Genomic DNA, 18,669 nt, shown 5'->3' with positions numbered 1-18,669 from the left:
GTGATTGTGTTGGTAATTGCATTGCGGGGAGAGGGAGTCTATCGGGCTGGGCCTCGGAGAGGTTTGTGTATGCACTTCCAGAGGATTCCTTTAATCACAAATTGCTCTCCTGGTTTATTCCCCCCTTACCGAGATATTCATCTCTTCTCGTGTGCTGCTGAGGTATCCCTTCAGGAATAAAGAGCACACACATGTTCCACGGGAAATTGTCAGAGGAACCAAGATGGATTACTCATGCTGCGTCGGCGGATTCTCACTTTGAAAAATGATATCAGCCACAGTCTTCCAGATAAAAATAATCCCAGCGAGCAGTACATGGGATGCAGACGGGTAAAGAGGGGTTTTGACCTAATCTCTGCAAACATCTCAGAATTCACTTTATCTCTGGTGTGAGATTTATTTGAGTTTAGTCAGTCAGCACCATATTCTTTGCAGAGACGTTTTTTCCCTCAAGAAATGGAAAAACTGCTAATGTTGCAATGTACACTCGGACTGATAGATGATAAAAAATGTATGGCACCACATGATCTGAACTCTGAAGTCTTAATGATTTAAAGGGTATACTCGCTCTGTGAGTGATGCAGTGGGATGTGGGAGGCACAACCATAATGGCTGGAAGGTAAATTGATCTATTAATCACGTTGATGGTCTCTAAATACAACAACAAACTCAATGAACGCTCGTGATCATGACTGACAAGCAAAGGCCGTCGTACAGAAGTCAAAGGGTCACCAGTAGCACGTTAAATAGCAACGTTTTATCGTAGAAATTCAAGCACTCAAGCACACATAAAAAAATGCACAAACCACTGATGGGTTTAACCACGAACCGCATCCCAAGAGTCAGTATTGAGTGTCTCAACAGAAAGACATGTAGAATACATATTTATAGCACTCCGAGGACAAAGAAACCACACGATTGTGCAGCTTATGCAAGAAGGTTGACTGGTCAACAGGTCATAACTGCCTTTCTGCTCTACATCTTGTTATTTAAAGCGCAACAAGCTCTACTTTAATATCCTATAGATCAAGGGTCAGCAACCTTTTTTGTATGAAGTGCCATTTCTAAATGTTCTCGTTAATCAGTGTGCCATATTGTTGTAGTTTAATTGACACCACATCAAAATTTAAACCTCCAACAGATCTGTAATTTTATTTCATCCATGTAGGCAACGTGCATAAAACAATAAACTTGCTGCGAGTTATGGCCAATCAGAGGCAGAGTGCGGGTAGGACAAAAATCAATCAAACTACCGTAAATAAAAGGGTTGTGCAACTGCCAATGGCTGTGAAAGAGGTAATTTGGATATGCAGATTAGAGGGCACGTCAACATTTCCAAAAAACACTCTTACACACTTGGTGCACATTGGTTAAGCTACCGCGTGCTAATGATGGTCGAAACTCTAAACCCTCTTGAACTTCGATCTAAACTGTCTAAACAAACATGTTGTACATATAAAACTAAAAGGGCACTCAGAGAGACCCAGACCTCTGTCAAGGCCGTTTCCGTAAGTGTAAAATAATGCCTGTATCCGCCCTGTGATTCGGATCTTCAATGGGTTCTTCCTTGGCCCATGCTACACCCTTCCCCCAAGTATCAAGTAAAACAGGACAGTCGTTTTTTCCGTAATTCTGCTGACAAACAAACCAAACTGAACCTACAACCTCCTTGGCGGAGGTAATAACGCATGATTCTGCACATGCAGGGCCCATGAAAGTAATTTTGATGATTAGAGATCATGCTAATGTCTGAGTGAAGCAACTGGCAATCTCCTCTTGTAAAACCTACTAGAAAATATGTCTCTAATAGAGGCAAATGGCTATGATCCATCCTTGCTAGACAGCAGTGTACAATGTCAAGATAATGAGCTACTTGTTCATCAAATTGATCTGATGATCACAGCTTGTCACACACATGGTGCAGTCCCCCCTGCTCAGAGCCACAAATATATCAACTGGTGATTCATATTCGACTAGAGTGAAGTGACACGGGCAGCCCAGTGGCCACGGGTTGGACACACGGCATGATTAAAAACAAGGCAGAAGAAAAGCTAGCATTATGAAGCCTCACAGTCTTCCTACTTATTGTTTTTTATGCGACTGAGATTTGTGCAAGTTAGTAGCCTCCATCTGCGTTCCGACGACGCGGCTGCTGGAGCTGATTGTTGCCACGCTAGACAATGCTTGTGATTCAACCAGATTTTAAAAAGAAAATGACTTTCTATTAAAGCTGAAGTAGGTGAGATTGGAGCAAATATGATTAAAAAAAGTTATTTTTATAAAACGGTTGCTATATCCTGACAGTAGTACGTGAAACAGGTAACCTGAAAAAAATCATGTGCCTCTGTGTCCTCCGGTGTCCTCCGGGGCTCCTAACGGCATCTGGAAGATTTCACAGACAGGAGGAAAACAAGCAGTCAGAGCTGATCTGAGGTCTGCTGTCCATCTGCTGTCTGTGAGAGCCGGCAGTCAATCACTCGCGAACTCCGACCAAACGGTGAAACTAGGCAGCGCTGATCAAATATGAATCAATATTATGTCACTGTAATGCTTATTTCTCTCCACAAATGTTCGCAGAATCATCTTGTAGTGAACGGTTTAGCTGTAAAATGAGAAAGTTTGTGACCCGGGGACCATGTTGAGATCCGGTTGAGATGGCTTGAAGGAACACCAAGTTCCGGCACAGCCAATAGGAACGCTCTCTCTCTGAAATGACCTGTGATTGGTCAAAGTCTCCCGTCACAGGCTAGAGTTTCTAAAGCATGAAAACAGAGCCATGAGGAGGAGTAGAAGTCTAGTTATCTCTCAGAACACTTGAATTACAACACGCTGAAAGGTTATTATGGAATTTTTGCCCAATGATGCCAAAAACATACTGCCTACTGCCAGTTTAACATACTCTAATATTATTTTGATTACTAATAAAGCTAACTACCTGAACTTCCTTATAAAAGAAATGTAGGAGTTCGGCCCGGCCCACTGACGTTTTTAACCGACCAGTGAGATTATTTCCACCTCCTGAGCAGCTCTAACTCTGAGACATGTTTGGATAAATAAAACATTTACAGCAATCTGCTATGCGGATGTGTGTGTGTGTGTGTGTGTGTGTGTGCTCGCAGGCGCCTCCGAACAGTGTCGGGGGTTTGTCTGCAGCTGCCAGGATCAGCAAAGCACTAATCCTCCGTTTGCTCCCATTCTCAGGCGAGGGGGACCGCACTCCTCCACGTGGCGTTTTTAAGCTGCAGCCGGGGTGGAGAGAGGTGTAGGCAAAGACAAAATGAAAAAGCACCAGTCAGCTGTCCGCGGCAGCCTTGTCAGGTGGTAAAACCTTTTCCTCAAGGCAAAGTAATGAAATAAGTCCTTCTGGGCACATAAGCTTTCAGTATTCAGGCCTGGCGCTGCTCACTCACACTGCTAACCTCCACAGAGAGTCAGAACTCCACTTCACAAGCAGATGTTCAATTAGAGGCAAATGAGGAAATTAGAGATGTGATGAGAAAAAATGCGAAGTGACATTTAAACATGATAAACACTGGTTTTAATAAGAATAACAGCATGCAGCCTGAGAATGATGAGACTGAAATAGCAGTGCTGGGCCGTCCGTTCACACGGATCATTTAATCACCACCGTTATTAATACACCTGTTCCCATACAGCGCTTATTAATTCCAAGTCCTCATAAAATTAAGCCCTGAGACATCTGATGAGACTCTTATTAAAATCTCCTTGAGACAGAACAAAGGCATCACGCAAAGATAAGAAGATATGCGATAAGTAAATTAATGCAAAGTTGGCTGCTGTGCCTCTTCCACAGTTTTGGTGTTCTCCTGACGCTGATTCTTTCTGGAGTGCGTCTGGCAGAGCAGATGGCCCTATAAATGGAGATCACTCTGCGAGACATCTCTTCATTTACGTGACAGCCATGCTTATTTGCTCTGCCAATGTAGGAGGGATATACAATATGCAAGAGGGACAGAGTACCCGTGGGTCATGACTACAGATAGAATCTGGCCAACCCAGCTTCAGCGAGCGTTGCTCTCTCTCCAGACTAATGGACTAATCAACATCCAGGCCACATAGAGATGCCCTCTTGTGTCTTCTCACTTTAACTCGGCGAGCCACTCAAAAACTCTTAAGCTCGCACCTACAGCTCAGGCATTTACTGACACCACTTAAAAGCTATAAACACACCTAGCAGATCATTTCAAAACGGCTCCAGGCACGGAATGAGTCAGAGAACATCCTTCGGTAGTAATTTCTCATGCTCGCTGATTCATGCGGCATACATCGCTCCTCAACGTGTGTGTCAATAGTTTGGCAAAAGTAAAAAGCAGAATTAAAGAGGCCTCAAAGTGTAGGCTACATTGCAGCTCAATTTGTGACAAGTGATAAAAAAAGAAATATGGGAGGAAGCAGGGGCTGACATTTGGCCAATTTCCCAACGGCATTTGATTTCTGAAAGCAAATTGCAGCCCATTAGTGTGTCAAGCTACTCGCATGTGGCCACTTTGGTATTTGATAGTGTTTTCTTTATGACAAAAGGTACAGTAGGTGTCATTTGGACATGTTAAAACATGGAATCTGCAATGAGAACGATGGTTGTTTTATTTAATCTTTAACTTTTCAAAGGGAGTGTATTTCTCAGGAGGTAGAGCGGGTCGTCCTTTAATCACAAGGTTGGCGGTTCGATCCCCGGCTCCTCCACTCCCAATGTTGAAGTGTCCTTGAGCGAGACACTGAACCCCAAGCTGCTCCCCTGGGTGCTTCACTGCAGCCCACAGCTCCTAATGCTTAGGATGGGTTAAATGCAGAGGTCGAATTTCATTCATGTAATGTAGGTATATATAGTTTATCTAACAGATTTTAAAATACTGGCAACTATAAAAACATCATTGTAGAATTTTCAATGAAATGTGACGAATACAAATAAACAGTAGACAGAATATCTATTGGGCATCGGTGATAGTTAGGCTCCAAAGGAGATCACAGTCAAACATAATGTGTCCCATAGCAAATTCTAAATATCTAAATTATATGTTTACTGTTTCATTATTAATTTAATGAATTATTTATTTTATCTGTGATCTTTATCTTAAAAGTAAAACTGAAATTAAAATATTTTTTTGCTAAGAAATCGCCGTATATACAGTATACCGTTGTTTTTGTTTGGTAAGAACTAGGGCTGTCAAATTTAACGCAATAATGCGTTAACGCAAATTCATTTTAACGCCACTAACTTCTTTAACACTTTCAATTATTAATTCTGTAGCGGGCTCATTTTTAAAGCTACAGTGAAGTTGACAGCATATGAAACTAGAAAACCTAAGAAATCCATTGGTACCAACCATATCATACTAACTTGTTGCAAAGGAGGCTGAAAAACGCTCCAAAGCTGGACTAAATTTTGGTGAGAAAAAACTGTCATGGCCATTTTCAAAGGGGTCCTTTGACCTCTGACCTCAAGATATGTGAATGAAAATGGGTTCTATGGGTACCCACGAGTCTCCCCTTTACAGACATGCCCACTTTATGATAATCACATGCAGTTTGGGGCAAGTCAGTCAAGTCAGCACACTGACACACTGACAGCTGTGTTGCCTGTTGGGCTGCAGGTTGTGAGCATATTTTTATGCTAAATGCAGTACCTGTGAGGGTTTCAGGACAATATTTGTCATTGTTGTGTGTTGTTAATTGATTTCCAATAATAAACATTTACATACATTTGCATAAAGCAGCATATTTGCCCACTCCAATGTTGATAAGAGTATTAAATACTTGCCAAATTTCCCTTTTAGGTACATTTTGAACAGAAAAATAATGCGCGATTAATATACGATTAATCATGATCAACTATGGACAATCATGCGATTAATCGCGATTAAATATTTAATTGCTTGAAAGCCCTAATCAAAAATTTAATAATCAATAACAGGAAATGTAAATTTAGTTAATCAGCTTGTGACTAATGTTGTTGCCACTGCTTTGAGATTTGAGCACTCTCCTACGTTTGATTCTGTGCATTACTACATGTTTTGATTCAAATCACAGGACATCCGAGTGAAATACAATCTCACAGCACGATGGGTCCTCCCAAATGCAGAACGTTGTAAAGGGAAAGAAGCCTTACGCAAGTCGCTATGTGGGCTTGTTGGGAAGGTGGGAAAATGTCTCGACGTTTGAGGCTACGGAGCCCCAGAAGAGAAAAAAAAAATGTTTTTCAAAGGTTGAAAAAGGCTACAATAGCTTGGAAAATTGCGATATGGGGCACAGAATTTGATAAATTTATTGTTTATCAGACCACAAATGAGACAAGAATTAGCTAGCTAGCGTCTCCTTTTTTTTTTTTTTTAAAGTTTTTTTTTTGGGGGCATTTTTCCATTTTTATTGACAGGACAGTGGATAGAGTCTTGAAAGGGGGGAGAGAGAGAGTGGATGCGGAAAGGGCCACAGGCCGGATTCGAACCCGGGCCGCCGCGGTCAGGACCAAGCCTTAATACATGGACGCCCGCTCTACCAACTGAGCTAACCCAGGCGCCCCTAGCTAGCGTCTCCTATCGGCTGGGAGTGAAGCGGAGGGACCGCGGGGTGCACTAGCTAGCTAATTCTTGTCTCATTTGTCTTTATATTTGAGGCCAATCTCCAAACAAGACTCTATGAACCTGTCCCACAGGTGTGTGCGCTTCATTGCTGTGGTTGTTTCCATGGTACTGGACTGACCTTCTTCTTTTTACATTGACTTAAGTTTTGCATGATTTTGAAAAAGTACATCTATTTACTTTTCCCTCCCTCCATGTCTCTTCTGGGGCTCCGTACTAAAGGGCTATGACATATTTTTTCGACTTCTTTTAAACTTATGCTTCACACATTGTATTATATTGTCACAAAACTCTGCATATTTTGCCTTTTGAAACATCATATTCTAACTTCAGCAACAATTCTGGTCAGTGATGCCAAAAAATTCCTGCTATCTGGCCAGAAGCCAGTGGTGTAAACATTTCTAGTCTTAAGCCTGCTAACTGTAGTGTTTTTCTGTAACCCGCTGCTGTCCCCACGGATTATCTGAATGAGCGGCTGATTTATTCGCAATCTGTGATGAAGATGCAGCTTGTTTGAACTGACACACCATGAATGCACTGATAAATAAGGCAGTGTTGATTTAGAGCCTTTTAACCACTGAAGAGGGAGCATTTTCCAATGAGATTAGAGTTTCTGTCTGTCTTAACAAACCAACCAATAAAAGCTATTTTTGATCACTGGCCAAGCAGGCCACTAAGACAATGGTTGCTGTGAGATTTCTTGGCAACAATGTGCATTTTTATTTTTACACAAGGTTTCAGTGAATGCACTAAGAACTAACCTTAAAAGAAGGTGAGATTTGAGTTACTGTAAAAATATGTAACTAAAACTTCACACTAATTAACACCAAATTTACAATTGTTAACTATCACCTCCCACTATCTGTTTTTGCACATTCAGTAAGAAATATAAACTTTTATCACATTAGAGAATAATTACACTAAAAAAAAAGTTTATATATTTGATACTAAAAGCTGGTTTTGAACTCCTTCATTTTATTCCTCAAACATTACTATTTACAGGAAAACATAATTATGAAAGGCAAAGCAAAAAGCTCACGTATGAATAAGTGTGAATATTATTAGATTTTTAGTTCCTTTATTTCCTGCTATAGGATGAAGTATTTAATTTGAACAATTTGAACAGATGTAGAGATAATATGTTGTTGCATTACAATTGCATATATGTAGTACTTGACATGTATGTATATATGTATGTACAGTTTGTTTTGTCTGTTGCATAAGAAGTGGAAGTAGTCAGCGTGACGTCAACCATTGATTTGTGGACTGCTGTTTTGAAGCCTCAAGTTCGCTCAAGTAACGCTCAAGTAACGCTCAAGTAACGCTCAAGTAACGCTCAAGTAACGCTTAAGACATTTTTAAGTGACCAAAATGTTACAATTAACTTTCATGAACTAAAAACACACTGTAAAAAGGGTTAAAGTTCTAAGACGAAAACACGGACAACTCCCAGACCGGACAACGCCGTGGTAGCGACCTGTCAATCACAAGGTAGCCCCGCCCTAAAGCATCCCCTGCTTTATGGTCTATTTGACTCTAAATGGGACCATAATTTACTAAATGAACATCATGCTGTATTGAAGAAGACTTGAAACTAGCGATTGAGACCATAAACTCATGTTTACAATGTTTACTGAGGTAATAAATCAAGTGAGAAGTAGGCTCATTTTCTCATAGACTTCTATACAATCAGACTTCTTTTAGCAACCAAAAAGCCCAAACTGGTTGTCTGCACATGTGAACACACGTGCCTGTACCGTATATGTGAGATGTAAGGTTTTGTTTTCTGTGTGTACTTGCAGATCTATTGCTGCAATAAAAAAAGACAAGCCACAATATATGAATTTTAAACATTGCTGATATTTGGGAGACATTTTACGGAGCCTCTAGCTTCCCCCCTCTCTCCGCTAGCATCCTTCCTTTATGTTTCTTCCTATGAGCCCTGGGACTTTACATCTCTAGCTGCTTGAAACCTCTAATCTGGGGTAAAAAAAGAGCTGATAAAACTTTGAACAGATGTTACCTTGGCAACAAGCCTCCTGTACTCACCTTGTTCAAAGATGTCACTCAAACGGTTACACTCCCAAGTCGCACAACGACTGCCACAGCTAACACTGTTGCACCATTTCACACAGTTCACAATTTCAATAGGCGTGTAACAGCAACTAACAGAAGTTTCTGGCTTGAAATCATTGGAGAAATAGAAAATATTTGAAACACAAAAGTATTCTCAGCTTTTTAAAATCGCCCGCTAAAAGACATAAAAAGCCCACTCAAGATCCACAGCTTATGTCTGAAGAATAAATAGTGGTGCCAAATAAACCATTACAGTACCATCAGCCCCATTTCAGGCCCTATAGAGCAATCACATAACTGTTTCTCCTCCCATTCAAGTCACAGCGATCATCAGAGCAGACTGTTTCACAGACGGGCAGCAGAGACACCTCAGCGTGTCACGGATACACAGTTATTTTAGGCAAACCTTTTCTATTTTAATTTAAATTAGGGATGTTAACGATTAATCGTCGATAAATTAATTGTCTATAAGAATTTGATTGAGCATGTGAAATATAATCGATCTCCTATCAAATAAAGATCTAAGTATAAACAACGTGTAGTCACTGTACATTCTAGATATCAGTAGAATGGTGCAGTTTCAAAGCATGTTTCAAAGACTCCCATTTGCAACCAGGGGGTGCTGGGAGAGGCGGTGGAGGTGGTCACGCTGAACCCACAAGCTGAAGGTGATATGCCCGACAACAGCGTCGGCGCCAGACTGATACGCTCCGTCAACAGCGTCGGCCACCCGGGCTCTAGCTGGCAGCATGGAAACGGAGGTTGAGAACTGTTTACAGGATATTCCCCATCCTTGGATACTAAGCCACCAGACTGGTGGAAAGTTAACACAGCGAGATTCCCCGAACCGGTAAAGTTGGCACGGCAGCACATCTGCATATCCGCAGCATCTCATAACCTACCATCCCAGCAGATGTTTTCCAGGGCTGTACAGTTCAAAGCTTCATTCATAACGTTGACATTCAAATTATTATTATTAATAAAAATTACAAAAACATTGCGTGCAGTCCACCTTCTCTCTCTCTCAGCACACACAAGCAACGCGGCGCTCATTCTTTGTAACTGTCTCAATCATCAGTCCAAAAGTCAAAATTTATTGACAAAAGATGAATGTAATCATGTCCAAAATTCACAATATATTTTATCTAAAAAAATATTGTGCTTCAAGCCATATTTGTTGGCATTTAATCTTTCAAAAACAACATTCACTGCGGTCAAAAACTGTTTTCTCTCCGGCACGCAGCTGTATTAACGGGGCTGTCCAGCAGCAATCTAACAGCACCAAGAACAACACGGACAGGCAGATATCGGGACACTGTGAGTCTTTCTTATAAAAGTAGTTGGAGATGCATAGCAGAGATTATTTTTATGAGCAACCTCAGCATTTAATCTGATATTCAATTATATTCAATGTGTTTAATATATCTAGACCTCTATTTGTATATGTTTCATAGGCTATGCATGCATCCAATTCACATCCCTACTTTAAACCTAAAAGATAATATGATTTGTGGAATCCTGGACTCTTAAATTGAGTTTCTGAATGTCACAAATGGTATCCTCATTAGTCGGCTCTGTGCAGAGCTGAGAGAACATTAATGATTTATTATTGAACGTATAATCTTTTAATACATGGCATTAAAATGCTATTTAGCAATTATTTTCAATTAGCTGAAGTAAGTTGGGATTTGAAATAAATAAATACCTAAAACATTTGTTTTTTTCGATATATTGTACCACGTCATCTGTGTTGTGCACTTACGGCCACAACGGGAGCCCGACTGGCATTTTGACTGGGCAGCAGTTTGCCAGGTGCATTTTGTTCTTGGATCTCCCCTCAGCAATTATAATACACATAAAAGGACCAAACTCTGCTTCCCCAGGAAATCTAACCACCAGCTGGGTTCATATTTTTTTTTCCCCAGTCTAAATACCTTTTTTTTTTGGAGAGGTATGATGCATAACCTGGAAATACAGTACAATAAAAGAAAAGAACATTTTTGCATAAAGCATTTGCATCACATTGCCATATCTCAAGCCTATCGTAGATGTGTGACCTTTTGGACTGTGTGTACTAAATGGAATTGCCATGGATACCTGGGGCATGCTGAATTTCCCGCTGCCCCTCAACTCCTGGGGGAGGAGAGTATGAATGCTAAAGAGCAAAACAATTACGTATTAATCGAATATATCTCTTAGAGTAAAGAATTATATCCTCTTCTTTAGTAATGTGCAACCAACCAAAACACAACATGTATTCGCCGTGCATGATGCGCCTCAAAACAAAAGTGGTGGGATTTGTCCGAGCCACACCCAAAGCACTTTCATGCCTCCCTCCAGGGGTAAACACCTTCTTCAAAGGACTGAAAGATGCAGCGCAAATATTTGCATGACTGCCAAATCCGATAGAGATAAATACTCAGGGTCTTTAAAAGATGGTGTTTTAATGCAGGAGGGAGCAGCACCGGAACGTCAGCACATACTGCGGCGGCTCATGAGAGGACAGCTGATTGAGTGCGTCTGGTGCGAGCGGCCTAACAAACTTGATTTCTTCCTGCCAGTGACTTATTGAAATGTTTTTTAAGGCTGCTCTCCACGGCTGACACGGCCCACTTACACACTCATCAGCAAGACCTGCTCTGCTCTGCGCTCTCAGCTGCTTTGTTCCAGCTGATGTCATCTAAACCTCGTCCCTGCAGGGTTGTCTGGGGTAGATAAGACATCCCCCCCCCGCCCTCCGCTGGCCCCGAGCAGAAAAAAAGGGGGCTGCTGCTATGAAGATGGATTACCCAGCTGGTGACACTAGTTCCCTTTCCGCCGAAGCCACTGCGGAGTGCTAACGCAATTAAGGCAATTAATCTTCAACAAAAGGGGTTCACAGCTAGCTCTTACGATTTCACACCTTTCTGTACAGGTGCATAACTAAACAGACCTGCTCAGACATGCACGCGTACACAGACTGCACATGTCTGCAAACACAAGTCTTTTTATCTGGGCTTAACAGAACAAACAAATACAATTAACAAGCAAGAAATATCACACAGCGGATGTGTGAAACCAGGATGTTCATCATTTGCATCAGTAGTCTGCTTTCACTAAAGTCTTTTCAAAACTACAAGCAGGCTGAATCCTGTAGTCGACCTACAGGCAGGACAGCTATTATTAGGGAGCCGTTTAAAAGACAACTGTTCTAATGATTATCACAACAGATGCTGGGCGTTTTTATCGTGTGGCATACAACACAGGGGTGTGTGTGCGTGTGTGCGTGTGTGTGTGTGTGTGTGCGTGTGTGTGTGTGTGTGTGTGTGTGTGTCACAGATGAGAGAAAAGGGAGATAATAGGAAAGAGAGTAAGGGGGAGCTGTAATCAGCACATTTAAAAGGCTCTGGCATGTTTTCAGGCTCTGCAAATAAATACTCCACTTCCTAGCTGGCAATACAGTCCGGCTTCACGGCGAAACATTTCCTTTTAATGTAATACAGCTGGGACTGTTGAATTTTAATTTCAAATCTGTGCTTCTTTTCTTCTTAATTTTGGAGCATGCGGCACAGGTGGTCCGAGGAAATATCATTTATTTAATGCGAGTAAAAAGCATTTGCACTACAAGAACAAAGACAGAGTTAAAGAAATCCATCTACTAATTGTTCATTATCATGATTCTCTCATAGTGCACCAAAGAACTCAATTAAATTTAAGTGTGTAATGTAACTAATTATTCAAGAGTAATTAATTAATTACACTTTAATGATTCAAATCTTGAATCTTTCATTATTTATCACAGCAGTTGGTCACTATGTGATTTAAAAGGGACTGTATGCAAGTTTTTACATTTAAAAAAGTTTTTTAATACTTTTTTATTGCCAATGTGAGACCTTCTGTGGCTGTAGACTGCTTTTAACGTGAAGAACCCGGGCCGGTTTTCCCGAGAAAATCCAACGAATGTGTCGTCACGCACGCTCGCGAGTGCCTTTACTCTCTTCAGCTCCGCTTCAGAGCTAACAGTGTGCAACCACAGCAAACGTTCGGTTAGAAATGGAGTCTGCCAACGCCTACAAACGACCAGGCCCCACCACCACAGCTCAGATTCCAAAACAAACTCCACAAACAGCGGAGCAGAAGAGAGTTAGTTTAGCGTTGAGAATATCAAGGGAATGTACAGTGGAAGTTGCGGTTTGTACAGAAATAAATGCTGCAGCTCTTCAAGACCAACAGAGGTTTCCTGTGTCTTGTTTCCCTGCAGCTCAGTGAAGTGACGGTGGTTAACTCCGGAGCGAGTAGCGTTATCGACTCCGGCCCAGGAGACAAAAACTACGGTGTCTCTCCTGTGTCTTCTGACCACGGTCGGGAGGCTGAAGCAAGAAAAGTTAACACTATGATCAACATCGGCCGGGCCTTCGATTCATTTGTTCGGTCAGCTAACATTACTGCCAAGCATGTGAAATATAGAGTGATATTGTGGTTTTAGCTGCTAATGCTGCTAACGTTAATCAACATGATGCCTGTCAATCACTTTCAGCCTTGTGTGTGTCGCCTCACTGTTTTGACCAATGCTCAACCGCGTCTACGTAGCGTGAGCAACAAGATGCTGTCTGTCGTTGACTAAACGGCCACAGGTGTCACTGTTAACAAGCAATTTCTGATTCTCACAGAGAGTCCCGTTAAAGTTAGGAGTGAGTGAGAGCACTGAAGGACAAGTACATGCAGTAGAATCTCAGGAAAACAAAGCATCTCTTTAACATTAGGACAGACACTGCCATTTTCATTTATCACTTCAACAGGACGTCACACCAAACACAAATGTAAAATCCATCCAAGCTATGATTCCAGAACAACAGGATCAAAGCGGTCCAGGTGCTGAGAGGTTGAAACGTGTGATGGAAGTGGCACGGGGCGAGTGAAGGGCACCAGCACCGAGACCACTATTCAAATTCCACGCCACTTTGTTTGACAAGCACCAACACGGCTTTGTATATATGCAAAGCCTGGCAAGACACTGTGCACACTGCCCTGCTGTCAGAGCGGAGTCATGCTAGAGCGGTGACACCCAAATGGATGACCCCTGCCTGCAATGAGGCCACTGGGCCAGACTTCACACTTCATTCAGACAGACGCACACACACAAAAACACACGACAATGTAGCACACGTCATGTCTCAGGGGTCAAACGTGGCAGGGCGCTGAGATCGCCCTCTGTTCCACAGAAACTTGGTGTCAGAAGCTGAATAATTTGATTTCTGGATCCCCACTGAGGTGAAAAGTACTTGATTAGCACTTTGAAAATTCTCAGCAGCCGGTCCGTTTTGGTCACCACTAAAGAGCTCGAGACCAAACACGGCAAACCTCACGAAGCATGACTCATTTAGGCTTCACGCTGCTTTTTCTCTTAGCCGTTCTCACCACATGGAGGACGGCATCAAAATCTCTCCATGGACATTCATCAATAAAATAAGCCACAGTGACGGGAGGCTTTGTGTGCACCTTGATTCAATACTTTAAAATAAAAATTCTTAGCTCTCCACATGCATTGCATTAAAAATGTAATATTCTGCTATGTTTTGGAAGTATAGAAATCAATTCATTTCTATAAGGGATAAGGGATTAGGGATTTTTTAAGTTTTCATGGGACATTTTTTACCCTATTTAATTTTTGATAGAAATAGTCTCCAGTCCAGACTCGAACCCGGGATGTTGCTGTTACATGGACAGCATCGTAAATCCCAACGCCACCGAGGCACCCGACTATACCAGACAGGTACGAAACGTTCTCACTCCCAACTCGTAAAAATACCAACGCTTGGTCAGTGGCCCTACGCTTCAAACTATGTCGCTCTAATTGCTAATCTAGCGTAAGTTTTTTGGACGTGTTGGGGACGGCGTGTCAGTTTCCGCTTGTATGCATAGAGTGTCTTTTCAAAATAAACTTCTGAGTTCACAGGAAACATACAGTTTCTACTCGTTACATGCATAGAGTGTATTTTCAAAATATACTTCCATCCTAGGTTTACGTAGTTTTTAGGATTAGTGGTTAGGTTTAGACATCTAAAGTACACTAAAAGATTGTGGTGTTGGTTAAAATAAGTATGTTTGTTAGGTAAAATAAGTGTTACGTAACTTAGGTATGCAGTGTTACTAAAGTACGCAAGTTATGTAACAAAATGAAAGTAAAATAAGTCACTGTTGACTTCCTTCCATCCTCCCTGACCTCCTGAAGCGGACTCTCTTGCACTTTAAACTACGTCAGTTGCTCTGACCGTCTAATACTGACGCGGATGGGTTTACATTGTGGTTATTTGAAAGCCCGGTGTGTCTCATACAGATGCAAAAGGGTGCTTCGGTATCAGACGCCAAGGGGCACTGACCAAGCGTTGGTAATTGAGTCTCAAATTAAGCCAACTTTCAGACTGAAAACAGTCCTGCAATAAGACAAAGAGACTGCTTTAGTGGGTACGCGTTGTTTCGGATATCGACAATAAAATATGAACCAGGAAGGCCTGTTTTGAGTACTAGATCCACAAGTTTGATGGGCTTAACAGACAATAAAACACTGCATAGTTCACCTCACAGTTTATAATACTATGAGACAGGATTTCATAAGTAAGGGTTAATGTACAGCGAGCCGGTCATTGTTGAGAATAAACCCTGACGCTCTCGCATCGCCCTGAAGGGGTTTATTTCGTAACAATGACTGGCTCGCTGTACATTATCCTGCTTATTACTTACTGAAAAAATCAATTAATTGAGACAAAAATGGTCCGCCAGAGTCCAACATCAGAACCGCGTCCATAGCAACGGTCTGTTATGCATAGCAACGATCTGTTATGCATTGCAGCGGTCTGCCATGAAGCAATAACACACCGTAAAATGCCGTAATTGACCAATCAGAATCGAATATTCAACAAAGCTGTGTAATAATGCCGTTTAGCTTTTGTATCAACGATTGTGAGATTAACAGCAGGAATGTAGTGTTCACATTACATAGTATTCTGCCAGGAATGTGCGCTTGCACTTACAGTATTTGATTAGCCAATGCAGCACCTTACCGGATGCTGCTGCATTACATTACAGCTAAAGTTGAGCCAGGTTCAGCATTTGCTCTACGTTTTTTTTTATTGGCATCCTTGCTGTGTTGCCGGACTGGCCCAATGAAGGAGAGCTGTATTTTTTCACACAGTGCTCTTCTAACTTTTAGTTTGCCTCAGGTCTTTAATGCAATGAATGATTTTGCAATCTAATATTCTAGATAATCATTTTCAGGGAAGTGTACCGTCCCATCACAATGTATGTTATAAAGATTAGTGAAGGGAGGCTTCGGATGAAGGTGACAGGGAAAATGTGATGCAGTAATTGTTGACTTTTTTCGTATCATATGTGACTCTCGTCCAATATTGCAACCAGCTGGGGGCAACATCACTTCATCGGAGAGGACTTCAACTGAATGTTACATATTCAAATGTAGGAGCGAGTGTTGTTTGGCACAAGATGTGTTTGTATTAATACACATGAACACGGCCACCAGGGATCTGAACCTGGCTAGCAGTAATGAGAAGACATGCGAGGAGAAGTCAAGGCCTCACAGTGGGGGTAAAAGCACAACAAAATGTGTAAATGTTTGTGTTACCTGTTACTTTCTCGGAGCGGCTCGCTGCCCTTCCGCCAAGAGATCACGCCCCACGGAGACATCTTGGGCTTGCACTCGATGAGCACATCTCCTCCAACCTTCACCAGCGTCTGGCTCCTCAGTTGGTTGTGAGAGAAATCTGGGGCAACGGCTGAGACAAGAGCAGCATATTAAAGCCAGTGTTTGTAAAAGTCTCACGTCTCTTTTCCTAAAAATTATCTCTGATTATGTATCAGATATAAAAAATTCACGTCTAAAATAAGTTCATAAATACATTGCATTGTTGCTGCGGGTAATTCAAAGACACTAGATTACGTTCATCACAATCTGAATAATTAGTAATCAGAAAGCTAAATAGCAATGCTCACAGTTGATGTTGTGGAGTTGAAGAGATTGATGTAACTTTGTTATTATTCTCAGCAGAGACAGAAATGTGTTTCAGCGCACAAGTTGGACCGCCGGTATCGATTGTGTTCATTTGCACTAGACGTGCCAGAGAGGAGAAGGAACTTGTCTCCATAGATACTTTTCTTTCTGCAATTTCCACCATCAACAATGGAAGAAATAACTACTGTTGCTGTTTTGTACAGGTGGTGGAAGTCCTAGATATGTCAGAAAACCAAACACCATCGTGGCTGGGTTCATAACATCACCTGGTGGCGAGCTGTATTAACATACAGCGCCATTGCACTGACTGTATCTAGCAAGCCGCACATCACTACTGCCATATGAACCCAAAATAAACAGATTTTGCTGTGATTTAATTGCATTAAACGGATCAAAAGGATGCCGAGATAACAACATAATGATGCCGATTTGTAAAAAGTCTGAATTAATGCTTTGTCAGGTCTGTCCGCAAGACGACAAGCAAACAACTGTTAAGTTGCTTGTTTTCTGAATGGAGTTCTGATTGATCAGTTCCAGGCTATGCTTACAAAGCAGCTGCTCCATTAACACTCAAGATAAAGTCATGTCGGCATAAATAGCGACGTTGCTGTTCATAACATAGACAGTCTGTGGTTTATACTCATACATTTATAAACAGAGTTTCGTCCGGTCTCTGTACTCATATGAGGTACTATCAGAACTCTTGGTGTGTGCAAACAGCCACATTACGTTCGTCCTCTATCTCTGATTCAACAACGTCAGTGACGACAGCAGGAGAATCTCAACACTGATAGGCTTTCTCAACACAGCGTCACGCAAATTTCTAAATACCTGATTGGTGCAAATTTTGCATTGGGTCATTCACGCCATTCGTGTCACCCGGCTTGAATTTGCGTCTATTCGCCTCTTTGCATTAACTTTGTATGTAATCGCGCCGTGGTGTGAATGCGCCATAAGTAATCATTCCCACATAATAACTTTCCACTTTAATAAATATGTGCCCTTTGTCCGATACGGCCCCCCGACATCCGTTTTTTTGAATCTCCACCTTGAGTTCGACCAGCACACTCGGCGGTGTTGAGCCTGATTCCTATCAGCAACATGATCAGGATGAGACACGCCGGAGGATGAATAGTGAATGAGAGGCTGCTGCTGGCCCAGAGTGGAGAGTGACAGGCTTGACAGGGCAGATGGGCGAGTCTGGTGAACAGAGCAGCTCTGGCATACATCACTGTCAGCCGGACGCATTCGGCTTATAATTAATGCTTTTCAATTAGTGGCCAATAAGAGAGAGAGGTCGTAGGTCATCCGGCGGCATTGAGCAGAAGAAGATGATGGAGCAAACTTGAGAACAAATATGGACAAAATGTATGCTTGCGCACACGTCTCCATGCCAACGTGACACACAAACAAACACACACCCCAAGCCAATGCCTTACCTATAACCCGAAGCTCCGCGTTGGAGTAGACCTCGCCGTACTTATTCCCAGCCACGCACTGGTACATTCCCGTGTCGGACAGGGTCAGACGACTGATTGACAGCGCTCCGTTGGCGACCTGTATGCGCTCCTATGGACACAGAGACACATGCCTTTAATATGCCTTTTTCCCAAGCAGCGCTCATTTACATAAAAACAGCCGGCCAGTGGGGCAGTGAATTATGGTCTGCAAGTGACAGACGTGGCAATAAATCTAGGTTTTCATCACTAATGGAGGGAAAGGCTTGGGTGGATGGAGGCAGGCTAGCAGAAAATGACCCTAATCAATCTGCATGTTTATGAGAGGGAAATAAAACCGTGCCCTATTTATATCTCCGGCAGCACCACGGGGCCTGTTTCCCCTTCAGCAGGAGGAGGGGATAAGAGGGGAAAGAATATCGTAACATCTGAGGTATAATGCATTGTGAAAATTGCTTTTCTGATAGGTATGCCCCGTACATACTAAGTGCTGTGTACACGGTCAAGCTGTGTACCTCCTCTTCATCTGTTTGGA

The 18,669-nt window shown here is 42.1% G+C and overlaps 1 protein-coding gene across 1 annotated transcript in view; it reads right to left on the bottom strand.

Annotated features, from left to right (window-relative positions):
• cntn4 (contactin 4) overlaps positions 1–18,669 on the bottom strand; it is a 169,957-nt gene that overhangs the window by 35,209 nt on the left and 116,079 nt on the right. Inside the window, exons 10-11 of the mRNA XM_037782642.1 lie at positions 18,117–18,246; positions 16,291–16,441 (exon numbers count right to left, since the gene is read on the bottom strand). Coding sequence (XP_037638570.1) covers positions 16,291–16,441; positions 18,117–18,246 — 281 coding nt within the window. The remainder of the gene's footprint in view (positions 1–16,290; positions 16,442–18,116; positions 18,247–18,669) is intronic.

Source organism: Sebastes umbrosus, chromosome 1 (genome assembly GCF_015220745.1).
Source record: "Sebastes umbrosus isolate fSebUmb1 chromosome 1, fSebUmb1.pri, whole genome shotgun sequence".
NCBI classification, from domain to species: Eukaryota; Metazoa; Chordata; class Actinopteri; order Perciformes; family Sebastidae; genus Sebastes; species Sebastes umbrosus.
This window is presented reverse-complemented; position numbering and strand designations above follow the sequence as displayed.